At 29.4% G+C, this 14,000-nt stretch overlaps 2 protein-coding genes across 3 annotated transcripts; one reads left to right on the top strand and one right to left on the bottom strand.

The window, feature by feature from the left end:
• The first annotated feature begins 3,437 nt into the window (after positions 1-3,437).
• On the top strand, positions 3,438-5,357 carry LOC111303973 (auxin response factor 9-like). 2 transcript variants are annotated; one of them, XM_089742468.1, is made up of 4 exons: positions 3,438-4,141; positions 4,217-4,525; positions 4,606-4,961; positions 5,059-5,357. In XM_089742468.1, the coding sequence occupies exons 3-4, from the start codon at positions 4,656-4,658 to the stop codon at positions 5,170-5,172; spliced, it is 420 nt and encodes a 139-aa protein (XP_089598594.1). In that variant the 5' UTR covers positions 3,438-4,141; positions 4,217-4,525; positions 4,606-4,655; the 3' UTR covers positions 5,173-5,357. The 2 variants fall into 2 exon arrangements, with proteins under 2 accessions (XP_089598594.1, XP_022756256.1); XM_022900521.2 differs by having other exon boundaries at positions 3,438-4,525.
• A 2,444-nt stretch (positions 5,358-7,801) lies between these two features.
• LOC111304032 (feruloyl CoA ortho-hydroxylase F6H1-3-like) lies at positions 7,802-9,279 on the bottom strand. Its single transcript, XM_022900558.2, has 2 exons — positions 8,750-9,279; positions 7,802-8,421 (listed from the first exon to the last, which is right to left on the bottom strand). Exons 1-2 carry the CDS (start codon positions 9,256-9,258, stop codon positions 7,842-7,844), a joined length of 1,089 nt encoding a protein of 362 aa, XP_022756293.1. The 5' UTR covers positions 9,259-9,279; the 3' UTR covers positions 7,802-7,841.
• Positions 9,280-14,000: the final 4,721 nt, after the last annotated feature.

The raw sequence follows: 14,000 nt of genomic DNA, 5'->3' as shown, positions 1-14,000 counted from the left end.
ATAATAGATAAATGGTAGATTTTTTAAAAGAATCACACGTGTTTTGTTTTTAATTTAAAGATTTCTTAAATAATTATCGATGAAATTAATTAAATTACTGACAAATTTTAAATTTTACCAATGAATTTTATAGATAGAAATCCCATTGTTTTCAACAAAAATTAGCTTTTATTGACAGATTACCAACCAAGTACAGACAGATTATAGATGGATTTTACCAATGGATTACTGACGAATTCCTGATGGAATTTTATCCTTTTCAATTAAATTTATGGTTTTATTTAAATATATTTACTAACAGAATAATTATATTACTAATAAAAATAATTGTCGGCAATTACCAATAGAATTTTAAATTTACCAACAAAATGTTATTACCGACTTGCTTACTACCAACATAAATTTTTGTTGATATATCAATAAATGTTTTACCAACAAAATTTTTCCATCAATAATACCCTAATTTTTAATAGTGAAAAAGGCCAAATAATTTTATTATAGTTGACATTGATATCTTCTTTTGTTTTTGAACTTTGATAATGTTTGATCTCTACCTATATGATTTTTTTGAATGTTTTTAGAAAACGTAAAAGTTAAATTTATTTTAATAAAAAAAAATAGCTTATAACACTACAAGAAAATAGATATTTAACAATCCTATTTTGCAACCACTAAAAATATTGTTGCAAAACATTGGTATATTTACAACAATTTTTTATAATTGTTGCTTGATTAAATTTTTTAATATTTTATACAATGATAAATTTTATCGTTGTGAATTCCTCTACTATTTATAACAACAATAAATAGTTGTTGCCAAAACTTATTTTATTTGCAACGATTTTTCAGTGTCATTACTTAAGTTGTTTTTTAATATTTTATACAACGAAAAAAAAGTTATTACAAAAAATTTTATTATATTTATAATGAAAACAAAAAGTTATTACGAAATTTTTCTTTTTTTTTTTTTTGCAATGATTTTTCAAATTCATTACTTAAGTTATTTTTTAATATTATATGCAACAACAAAAAAAGTTGTTACAAAAAATTTTATAATTTTTGTAACTAAACCAAAAAAGTTGTTATGAAAACTTTTTAATTTGCAACAATTTTTCAATGTTTTTGCTAAAGTTATTTGTTAATATTTTACACAATGACAAAATTTTTTATTATGAAAACTCTTATCATATTTATAATGATAAAACTTATTATTTTGAAATTTTGTTTTATTTGCAATGGTTTTTCAATTTAGATGCTTAATTTTTTTTAAATATTTTAAAATGAAAAAGTTATGACAAAAAGGTTTATCATATTTATAATAATAAAAAATTATTATTGCAAAAACTTAAAATTTTCAATTTCATTACTTAATTTATTTTTTAATATTTTATACAATGATAAAAAAGTTATTATGAAATTTTTGTCATATTTGTAACGATAAAAAATTATTGTTATGAAAACTTTTTTTATTTAAAACAAATTTTCAATATGGTTGGTTAATTTATTTTTTTAATATTTTATACAACGACAAAAAAATTATTACAAAAATTTTTATTATATTTATAATGATAAAGATATTGTTACAAAAACTTGTTGTATTTGCAACATTTTTCAATGTCGTTGCTTAAATTTTAACATAATCAAAAATTAATCACATATTAAATTATTAAGATACCCTTATGATTGGTTTATAAAATATAGCTTGTGACATTTTATTAAAAATAATCGAAACGAAATAATCGAGTTAAATAATTATAATTTTTATTAAAATAAAAATTAAATAATTTATTTTTAAAATAAAAAATATTTAATCCCTATGTTGTGGGCTCGCTCACTAGTACAATATGAATTGGAAACAAGCAAACCATTATAAGGCAAGCTGTCATTGTCCCTTACTTCTCTTGTCAGTTTTGTTAACCGTTCTTGACATTACTATATTTTATCAAGTATTTTAATAAGATGTCTTATTGAAAAGCATTATATATGATAATTTTAAGGAATTTCATAAATATACCCTGTGGTTAAGGTTGAAATGAAAGTATCCCCTGAGGTTTAAAATGTGACACTTAACTACCTTATGATTTGTTTTATTTTTTTTACCCAAAATCTTTACTTTTTCTATTTCTTTTTATTTTTTATATTTTTTTCATCTGAATTCATACTTTTTCTTTCTCTAAAACCAAACCAATTCTCTCTCTAAATCTAGACCAATCTACTAACAACAACTTTCAAACCACCAAAAAACTCTTACAACATCGAAAACTCTTCACATTCCTATCTCTTTAAACTTTCAAACCTTAAACCAAAAAATTAACAACCCAGAAGTTAATGTTGATCTACCGCTTGCCTCTAGCTATCCACCTACTGTGTGCTATTTAGCAGTTTTTGAAAACCCTAAGCAAATCTTTTTTTTTTTCTATTTTCCTCTTCTTCTTCCTTTAAAATTTCTTAAGTCTCTAGTACAAGCCTAAATCCAAGCACTAAATAAAAATTGCTACCACTTTCTAAACTTTTCAACCATCTTCAAACTCTAAAAAACAACACCAAATCAACAAAACTAAAAACCAAAAAATTGTTAACAACCCGCTACCTTCATCGCTGTCCGTTACTTTGTTGAGATCATCGAGGACTTCTTCTTCTACTATTTTACATGAGCAATGATTTTTTCTCTATTTATAAGAATAAACCCTAAGAAACTGAATCATAATCTCATAACTTTATGTATTTTGTTGTTGTAAATTTCTATTTTCTTATCTGGGTGATAATTTCTTATTTCTATGACTAAATTTTTTTTTGTGGATTTTTTTATAAGGCTACTTGATGGAATTTTGATTTTTTTTTTTTAAGTTGTTAAGGCTTTGTTGGTGAATTCTGTATTGCTTGTGTTGTGAAATTTTACTTTTTGAATTGATTCAATTCCTAGCAGCTTCTTGTTTGTTGACAGTAAAATGGATTTTTTTTTTTATGTTTTGAAGGTTATTGTTTGTGGATTAGAGAGAGAATTGGATTGGTTTTAGAGAGAGAGTATGGATTCAAATTAAGGAAAAAAATAAAAAGTAACGATTTTAGGTAAAAAAAATAGTAAAACAAATTATATGATAATTAAATGTCACATTTTAAATCTCAGGGGATACTTTTATTTCGGTTTTAATCACATGATATATTTATGAAATTTACCCATAATTTTAAATATGATATAAAAATAATATATAAAAAATAAAAAAAAAGTAATTTAAAATTTAAAAATTATATAAATTTAATAAAAATAAAATAATATATTTTATATTTATCATATAAATATAAATAATAAAATAATAATTTGTGTATATTTAAAATATATTTTATATATTATTTTATGTTTACGCATATTTAAAACAAAAGATATACAAAATAAATACACAAATGGTCAAATATGAAAGAAGCGTGAGTCTAAGGAAGCCAACTATGCGAATCTTCCAGCTCAATATTACCTTTCACCCGACCATCCAAATCATAAGTAATCAGATCTGTCGGTGGTGCTGCCGCTGCAACCTCTCTAATATTGGGCCGGCCATTTGCTTGGCTGTCTGACTAAAAGCATATAAAAAAAATTACTCCATACGAGCATGTACGGCAGAGATCAGGGTATACGGGTAAAAGAAGAGTTGTATTTTTCTCATTCTTTTCCGTTTCCATTGAGGGTATATGGATGAAATCACATATAAGGATTTCAGTTTGGTCGTGTTTTGTTATATTGAGTGATTATTGGAGTTAGAAATGGTGATTATAGTCAAACTAGATATGGGATTATGCCACGCTTTTTTCAATTTCTCCTTTATGATTTAGAATCAGAAATTATAATAAAATCTTTTCATTTTTTTTTTAAGGCATTAGCTTTCATTGAAGACTTTTCTCCTCACTGAAAAGTTTAAAAATGGCGATATAACCAGTTCCGTGATTTTTGCCGCCATTTATCGCTCCCAGAACTCTCTCATCTGAAAAAAAAGGCGAGCAAAGGAAAGAAAAATAAAGCGAATAAAACCCCCTAATTTTCACCTCCGTTTCCCAAGATAATAAATCCGATTTTGTTCATCGCTCTGCTTCCTCGATTCAGTTTTCGTCGAAAGTCCAATACAGAAAAAGCGAAGCCATTGCCAGGCTGGTTCGTTTTTCTCTTTGTTTTCTCATTATATCCAAATTTCACAATGGTATACCTAATTTTTTTTTTTTTCTTTAGGTAAATCGTTGGGTAGTTAGAGTGGATGGAAATGGCGACTCTTCAAGACATATCTGTCTTAGCAGCCATTAATCTTCTCTCTACATTTGCATTTCTTGTCGCTTTTGCAATATTGAGGCTTAAATCGATTAATGGTAGGGTTTTCTTCCCGAAATGGTACCGAAAAGGGATAAGAAGCAGCCTTAGACGATCTGAAGCATTTGTATCCAAATTTGTCAACTTAGATTGGAGGACATACATAAAATTCTTGAATTGGATGCCTGCGGCTTTGAGAATGCCTGAACCCGAGCTCATTGAAATTCGTTCAGGGTAACTTCTTCTTATATGCTTTCTTCAACTTTAATTTAAATTATTTTGGTAGTATAAGTATAATTACTGCTTGTCAACAGGTACAGTGGGCTGAACCTTCCTTCATTCCAAGACCTTACGGGGTTTCACCATGGGAGATAGAACCCTTTGCTGCCCCAATTTTGAGACAGCTGCTAGTTTTCGATTGTTTGGTATTGAGCTGATAAACCATTCTGTGAGCTTAACACAATTAGAGAGGGCACCTAGACAACTTTTTACTATGACCACTGGTACAACTGAAGGACATGGTCCAAGTACCCTGTCACCCACTGATTCTGACCAGACTTCTGACATTTCAAAAGATTCTAAAGAGAAAAAGCAGGAACAGTTACAATTATCAGCAAAGGAGATCCGGAGCAGACAAAGTTGTTCTAGTTCTACAAGAAGTTGTACCAAGGTATAGAAAGTCAAATGTTAATTCGTTCAATTGAAGAATTATTTGTTTCTTTGAAGAATTTCCATTAACTCTCTTTGGGATTTGTATATGTGAGCAGGTTCAGATGCAAGAGGTAGCTGCCGTTCGTGCTGTTGTCTTGGCCATGTTGGAAGTTTATGAACTAGAGAGGATGTTTGATATTAAGGGAGAACTTCACCCTAGGATTAAGTGAGAGGTCACTAGTGCCGCCCGGATATGATGTTTGAAGATTCAGAGGATCTTATATATATATATATATGGATTATCCCAAAGTTATATGATCGAAAAAAATCAAGATCATAGCATAGAGATAGAGTAAAACAGTAAATTTTTTAATTTTTTAATAGTCGGACTCATTATAAATGTGAGATAACTCATGTGGAGCAAATATAGTTGAAACATTTTTTTAATTATATTTATGAAATAAAATAATAAATTAAATAATTTTATGATTAGTAATAATAAAGTTGTTACGAAAGGTATAAAAAATTTTTAAAAATATTTATGTAATAATAATAGTCATCATGAAATAAGATATGTAATCAAAATAATATTGTTACTTCAAAGTTTTTATAACCAAAATTTATGATTGCTTAAATAAAGTTTATACAACACTATTTGTCATTGCAAAATAAATTTTTAGCTACTACTTTTTTTTTTCATATAAAAAATTTGATAACAAAAATAAATATATTTTTATGAAAAATTTTTTGCAACCATAATAATAATGTTATGTAAATTTTTTTGTAACAAAAATTTATTGTTGTTAAAAAAAATATTTTACACAATGATTTTTAATGTTGTGAATATATGATTTATATGGCAACAACTTTTAACTAAAAGTCATTGTAATATTTATTTTTATCAATGACACAATAAATTATTGCATTAATTCTTAAACAATGAAATTAAAAACAACGACCTACAAGCACAAAAAAGGAAAACCGGTTTAAAACAATTTTAATAATGATAAGTAAATATTTAATAACAATTTGACCTTTGTTAATCAATTTTCATGTAGTGTAATAAGGCAATAAAAAAGTAAACTTTAAATCCAAACCTTAATTAAATTATTTTTAAAAATTAATATTTTACAAGTATAAAAATTCAATAGTACTTACCATTTTTTTCTCTGTTTTAGAATTCCAACCTCTAATAGTATGTTTGAATTGAGGGGAGAGGAAAGAAAGGAAAGTAAAGTAAAAGAAACAAAACCTCCATTCCCTTGTTTGGATAAATATTTAATTTAAAAAAAGAGAAAGATGTGAAAATCAAATAACCTTTAGTTTTCTTTGCAAATTCAATTTGTTTAATACCTTATTTTGGAGGAAAAGCTAGGGAAAGAAAAGTTTAAATTTATTTTTTTATAAAAAGATTATTATATTTATCTTTTTATTGATACTAAAAATCTGAAAAAAAAATATCTAAGTAGATCACAATAATCTTGTAATTTTTTCAAAGCAATCATTTTTTTTCAAGTAAGTTTTATATATATCTTTTACTATAAAATTTTTTTATAATTTTTTGGTGATTTGATTTTGATGAATGATTAAATATAAATAAATATATTTTTTAAATTTATGAGATGTCAAACTAGTTCAAAATTTATTAATGCATATTTATAAAATATTTTCTTGTTTCACTTTATTAAAAATCATTAATATAATAAAAATTATAAGACCAAACAAAATAACAAATATATAATGATCTATGAATACTCTAAAATCAATTTCAATTAATTTAATTTTCAAATCCAATTTCCTGTAAGAAGTTGTTAAAGACAAAAACTTGCCACTTGCCAGTCCTGTTTCAGATCTAAACACGTGTTTTTCACAAAAAAAAAAAAAAAAAACTTCAAAGGTTGTTATATTTCTAAACATCATCTTGTCTCCATTCCAAACAAATGTTGGAAATATTTTATACATTCAACATGTCAAATTATAAATTTCTAAATCGATTTGGAGTTGCGAACCTCACATGGGTATCTGACGAAGATTTTTTCAATCTTTTAATAAAGTATATTGACCGTGCATATCTATACGTACAATAAAAACAGTTCCATAACTCTAATTTACCATATACCCCTTTGATATCTCGAAAAAATTAAATGGTAAATTTGACCCATAAAAAAAAATTACTTTTCAGCTCTTTGCTTGTATATATTAAATGCAAAGTAGCTAGGTGGTGAGATCTTACCTTTTACCAATGATTAAACTATTAATATATAACCTTTTACTGTTGACAACGATCAGGCAAACAAAAAATTATTTGCTCAAAGCTTTCTTGCATGTTCAAACGAGAAAAGATATATACTGAAATATTAGTTCATTAATTATTGATTTTTAATATTTGATTTTATATATATATATATATTATAGGCTAAGAAATGGGAGGAAAACAGCTTAAATTATAGTACTATTTAAAAGATAAACCATTTTATTTCATACAAAAGATCATGGACTTTTGCTCAAGAGCTTGTTACAACTATTCTATAACTGTCTATGAATATATATAATATATATAGTACTATTTAAAAGATAAACCATTTTATTTCGTACAAAAGATCATGGACTTTTGCTCAAGAGCTTGCAACAACTATTCTGTAACTGCCAATGAATATATATATATATATATATATTAGAGGTTACAAATAGAAATTTAATTTGGGTTCGAATTATTTTCAAGTTGGATTATTTCATGTTCGGATTGACTTGAGTTGGAATTCATTCGAGGTTAGAGCATTTTGAATTTTAAGTGATTTATGTTGGAACAATTTTGGCAATAGGTATTTGATTAAATATAGGTTTGAGTTTTTGAATTCAAGTTGATTTTGCCACCGATAATAGATCTGATCGATTGCGTTCATATCTCTGCAAATTCAATCGTCTTCTTCCCATCATGCGCCTTGCTAAAGAAATATTTGACATAATCCGAGTACAAGACTTGCTTATAAATGGGTTTCGCACCACTTTGCAGCACTTCAGGCAAGGGGCCGATAATATCAGTTGGTTTTGGGTTGACGAAAATGGGAACTGAAATTCTATTTTTAGTTCCATTGGCAATCACACGGTGCTCGACACTCCTGTACCGACCATTGCTCAGTATTTGCAATGCATCTCCAACGTTGATCACAAGGGATCCCTCAATGGGAGGAACATGAAGCCAGCTGTCACTTTCACCTTGGTTTCCTCTCACGTAAAGCCCTCCAATTTCGTCTTGGAGGAGGATGGTGAGCGTTGAGACATCAGAATGACGCCCTACTCCCACAGTGAGTTCAGGGTTAGGACAAATAGGATAGTAGTTCAAATTAGTTCTTACCGAACCCATCAAGAGAGATTTTTTTGTTTCATCAATTTGTTTCACATCTAGTCCATTCATTAACATTTGTAATAATTGTTTAATCACAACTTCAGACCTCCTCATGTACTCTAGCACTTGCTCCCTGAAAATATAAAAAGAAATTGAAGTCATATACTATAGTATATATTTTTAATCATTCATGGATGCAAATACAGGCCCTATGCCTTGCAACAACCAAAATATCATCTTGCTTCACTACCTGAAGCAGAAGTAGGGATAATAATTTTTTTTTGGGTTTCAGAAGAGGGCATAGCCCTTATAAGAGGGAAATGGAAAGAGATTTTGGCTCGAAACTAGAATCTTTATGTCTTCAAAAAACTTTCTTAACCACTAAACCAGGAGGAGTTAGCCAAAAAATTTACACATGAATTTGCACGCTCGTACAATATGGTGAGTTGTTAATTAATTACCTGCAAACAGGTGGCCATAACGCAGAAGCCTCCTCCTCAGATACAAAAAAGAGGCTAAGGTAATCTTTCCACTCGAGAGACTTTTCCGCCATGGGGCTAAAACTTGTGCCAAACCGCACGTTGTTGGAAGCCGAGTGTTCCTTGGAATACTTAATTTTTTGGTCGGCGGGTAGCCCAAAGAAGCAGTGAGTTGCGTCTTTAACACTCTCCAGCACTTCGATGGGAACATCATGGTTAACAATCTGGAAGAAACCCCACTTCTCTGCTGCATCACAAACGGCTTTTGAAACTTTGGGGTGTTCCCAGTTGGACATATCAATAATGGGAATGGATTCTTGGGTTATGATTTTGGTCATACACATCCTCTCCTCCAAAGGTTGGATGTAAGGCTTAGGGAGGGCTTTGAGGCCCATTTCTGACAAACCCTTCACTCCATTCCCTTGATTTATGACAAAATCAGCTAGAGCTGAGGAATCAGTGAATAGTTGATCAGCGATGCTTGGAGCCATTGGTTCTGAAAGATGAATAGAATAGAGCTAATTCGAGGCTAGGGTGGTGAAGCACTCCTCACGCCAAGGGTGGGTATTTATAGGCATCATACACACAAAACTTCTCAAATGTGACATCTGATGTACGTATCTCGTTTCTCACCAACCAACTTAGCAAATGCCATGCCTTTTAGGCCTTCCTACCTCGGCCGGTCAGGTTGCATTTCAAAATATAGCAACAATTGTACTTGGTATAACATATAAATTAATTTTGTTTAAAAATACTATTCCCTTTTTTCATGTTTCAAAATGAAGTCTTCTCTTCATTTCTTAACATTTAATGTATACTCCTACTTTTTTCTTATTTTTCATGATTTTTTCTTTTACTTTTTTATATTAAAGTCTCTGTTAGGATTTTTTTTTCATAAAATGCAATTATAAAATCAAACCTTTTTTTTTATAACATGACTATAAATAAAAATGAGACAAAGAATTAGGAAAGGAAAGAGTAATTATTCGAAGGGGAAGTCCAAAATTCAAAGTTCTCTCATTTATTGATCTTAAGTAATTGTACTAATAATAATGACAACAATAATAATAATAGCAAATACACATAGATGCATGCATAGATACAATAAGCAAATAGATAACTACAATTGTCATGTATTTTTTATTTTTACCTAAATTTTTTAATAATCAAATATGATTATTAAAATTAAAAATTTAGCACTTTATCAATAGATCATATATCTATTGGCACAAATGCCATATTATTTGTCTAAACTTAATTTTTTTATGGTAAAAAAACACTTAATCTTTTTAATCTTACTTCTTGGTAATTTTAGATATGATTCTTAGAAGAATTGAGATCAAGTCCCTCTTCTTAGAAGAATTGAGATCAAGTCCCTCTCCCCATTTGAAATTCTCATATGTATGAAATAAAAAGATAAAGCGAAAGATAAAACAAAATGAGAAAACTTCGCAAGTCAATCCTGATTTTATGCTTTAACTGCATGAAAAATTGCCTAATGCTGCGGCGGCCGGTGTGGTTTTTATACTTTATTAGTGGTTAGATGGTTATGTCATATCCATTATAATATAGTTTAAAAGAATAAATTAATATAATAAATAATGGGATATATTATAACATTTTAATATCTCTTGTAAATTTAATTAATTTAATTAGGCCTTGTTCAGGCCTGGGATGGTCAAATCTCTCTAAGAACCTTCTAAACACCTACTGTTGATTTTTTTAGGGTACCTACTGTTGATATATAGTTTATAGAATGTAGTGTGGCTTTTTTATCCTACATTGAACCAAGCGCATTAGGGCTTGAACTAGTTTGGTGAATTGAATCTTACGTCAACTTCTTAATTTCAAAACTAAATAAATTTAATAAAATTAATTTTATGTTATGAATTATTACATTTAAAATAAACAAGTGTTTATAATAGTTACATATTTTCTAAATATTCATCAATTATAAAACAGTTTTTACTCATAATAATTTCCATTGCTTTTTATACAGAAGCTGTTCACTCAAGGGTAAAGAATTAAAATAATAAGAGTAAGAACCACTCAACCAAGAGATCCAGACTGTGTGAGAAATATTACAAAGCCGTGACACATATAAAACATTGTCCACACTAGCACAATAATGAGGACAAGAAGCAGACGCCAAGATAAGACATGCCTCTTTAGTTGAAATTTTGTTACGAGGCACAAGGCATAAAAAGAGTCGAATTTTGGGAAGCAAATCCAATTTCCACACCTTATTTCAGCAGAAATCAAAACCACTGGCCTCCACAACAAGCTTATAGGTAGTGCAAACCGAAAACATACCATTTGGAGAGGTTGTCCAAATAACTTGAGCCTCTTTACTTGGTAATAGTTAATGTCGTAACGGTTTTGTGTTCATCCGACGAATTTGGAAACAAAATAAAAAATAACGGAGTCGTCATCAATCTTTTTTGGTTAGGTGCGATTGACCACCTATTAAAACATATCCTTTTAATGAAATCTTAAAATTAATTAAAATTTATTAAAAAGATAATTTTACGGTCTGCGAAATAGTCTGGGTTCGGGAGTTGATTACGTGTGGAGAAAGATTAGCACCCCCACAACGCTCGTTAAAAAAACGGTACCAATTAACAATGTGTTATCTTTTGATTTTGATAAAAATAGTCCAATTTTCGGTGTTCGAAAAATAATTTCCTTGATTTTTTTTATTTATTTAAAAAAATTTTATTCCTAAGAAAAAATAAATTAAAACTTTTTTATTGAAATAATTCTTAAAATGTTCTAGTACGTTGATAACATTAAAAGAACTCTTTCTCACCGAGAGATTTCTTAAAGCATCTCTACTAGGAATACTTTTAGAATCTCATCTTCGGAGGCTCGAATTTATTTTTCGTAAGAAAATGTCATGTAAAAAAAAAATTTATTCTCGAGAAAAATAAATTAAAACCTTTTTATTGAAATAATTCTTAAAATGTTCCAGTATGTTGGTAACATTAAAAGAACTCTTTCTCACCTAGAGATTTCTTAAAGCATCTCTACTCGGAATACTTTTAAAATCTCATCTTTGGGAGGTCTAAATTTACTTTTCGTAAAAAATTATGTCATGTATGCAATGCAAATAATTACATGTTGATGCACACATTTTATTCTTTTTCGAAAATTTTATTAATTGCTTTATTAATTTTTAATTTTAATTGAAATTTTGAAGAAAAAAAAAGAATTTAATCATATTGAAGATTTTCTATAAATATTTCAATACGCTAGTAATATTTTACAAAAAATCTTCTCATCTAGAGATTTCTTAAAGCATCTCTACTCGAAATACTTTTAGAAATCCATCATTGGATTAAATTTCTTTTCTTCCTATTTTTATTACTTATAGTTTTAATTTATTAATCAATTTTTATTTATTATTTTAAAAAAAAGAAAATCTTTACTGTATTGAAATTTTTTTATAAATACTCCAATACGCTGGTTGTACTTAAAAAAATCTTCTCACCTAGAGATTTCGTAGGCATCACTACTCGGAATACCTTTGAATCTCATCGTCGGATAAAAATTTTCTTTTTCTACATTTTTTATTGCTTTAGTATTATTATTAAATTTATTTTTATATAATTGTTTTTAAAGTTTATTAACATAATTACATAAAAAATTTAACCACAATTTCATCAATTAGTCTAACAAATATAGATATTTTAATATGCATAAATATTAATAAAATAATATATAAAAAAAAATTTTTTTTTTAACCTAAACCGGACCGATCAACGGTTCGGTCAACGTTTGGTTCGATTCGACGGTTCGATCTGGCGGTTTGGTTTGGTTCGGTCTGGGCGGTTCAATACCGGTTCGGTTTGGTCTGGGCGGTTCAGCTCCGGTCCAGTCAGACCGATCAGAGGCAGATGAAGAAAACGAGTCGCAGGTCGGGTGCGCGGACCCCGGGTCGGGTCGCGGGTTGACGCGCGGATCTTCCTTGGCTGAAACGGTGTCGTTTTGGGTCTTTCCCTAAACGATGTCGTCTTGAGTTTTTGCTTTACTATATATAGCTGAAGGTTTTTTTTTTATTCATTTGGCTTCTGTTTCATAAAAAAAACGAGAGAGAGAGAGAGCTCTAGGGGAAGGGTTCGATCGATCGCCGTCCGGTCGCCGCCTGCTCCATCGTCGGCGGTTGTCGTCGGTGACCGAAAAATGGTCAGAAGGTCACCGAAGACTCCTCTAGATGCCCTCTTTCCAGATCTGATCTCCTTTTCACCGGAAACAGCCCCAATCAACGTAGATCAGGGCTCAAAGTTTCGGTGAAAAAAAACACTTTTTTTTGTGTGTTTTCTGGTTTGTTTTCGTTGGGTGTCTTTGTAGGTGTAGTTTGGTGTTGGGTTCCCCGTTCCAGGGGGCTGTTTTTGCTTCTTTTTTTATGTTTTTACAGATTTTTTTTCTCTTTTTTTTCGACAGAATCCTCTTTTTTTATCATTTTTTCTTTTCCTTTCTTTTTTGGTCTGGTTTGCAAGCTCTATTTATAGAGCTTGTTGGGATTCAAATCTCAGATTTTTTGAGATTCGAATCCCATTTTTCAACTGAAAAATCACACCTACCGTCCGTGATTGGTGGCTTATCGGTCGTTGGCAGCTATCGGCGGTGCTTTTGACTTTAGGGATTGTGTACTAGATTTGAACCAGATAAGGATGAAAAAAAAGGAAAAAGAAGACAAACACAAAAATGGGAAGAAAAAAAAATTTAAATATTAAAAATAAAAATTAAAAAAAAATGGTGTTTACAGTTGCCCCTCTTTGCTTATTTCTGTGAAATAGGAATAAGGCAAAGACAAATAAACAACCATTTTGCTTGGAAAGATGAAACATTGAGAAGAGAAGAAAAAAAAATTTTTTTTTTGGTTCGACAGAAAATGGCTCCTCTCAACAAAGGTTCAATCGATATTTTTGAAAGTTTAAAAGGCTTCTCTCAGCAGAGGCTCAACAACTTTAAAATCTCATGAAAAGGCTCCTCTCAGTAGAGGCTCAACGACTTTAAAATCTCATCTTAGAAAAGCTCCTCTCAGCAGAGGCTCAACGACTTTAAAATCTCATCTTGGAAAAGCTCCTCTCAGCAGAGGCTCAACGACTTTAAAATCTCATCTTGAAAAGGCTCCTCTCAGCAGAGGCTCAACAACTTTAAAATTTTATGAAAAGGCTCCTCTCAGCAGAGGCTCAATAACTTTAAAAATCTCATCTGAAAAAGCTCTTCT

Source organism: Durio zibethinus, chromosome 13 (genome assembly GCF_047325235.1).
Source record: "Durio zibethinus cultivar Kanyao isolate XHJ-2024 chromosome 13, ASM4732523v1, whole genome shotgun sequence".
NCBI lineage: Eukaryota > Viridiplantae > Streptophyta > Magnoliopsida > Malvales > Malvaceae > Durio > Durio zibethinus.
This window is presented reverse-complemented; position numbering and strand designations above follow the sequence as displayed.

Excerpts from the sequence above, each read along its gene's own strand:
- LOC111304032 (XM_022900558.2), bottom strand. The coding sequence starts at position 9,258 with ATGGCTCCAAGCATCGCTGATCAACTATTCACTGATTCCTCAGCTCTA. Across the intron at positions 8,422-8,749 it reads TTATGGCCACCTGTTTGCAG|GGAGCAAGTGCTAGAGTACA; the intron begins GTAATTAATTAA and ends TTATATTTTCAG.
- LOC111303973 (XM_089742468.1), top strand. The coding sequence starts at position 4,656 with ATGGGAGATAGAACCCTTTGCTGCCCCAATTTTGAGACAGCTGCTAGT. Across the intron at positions 4,962-5,058 it reads CTACAAGAAGTTGTACCAAG|GTTCAGATGCAAGAGGTAGC; the intron begins GTATAGAAAGTC and ends ATATGTGAGCAG.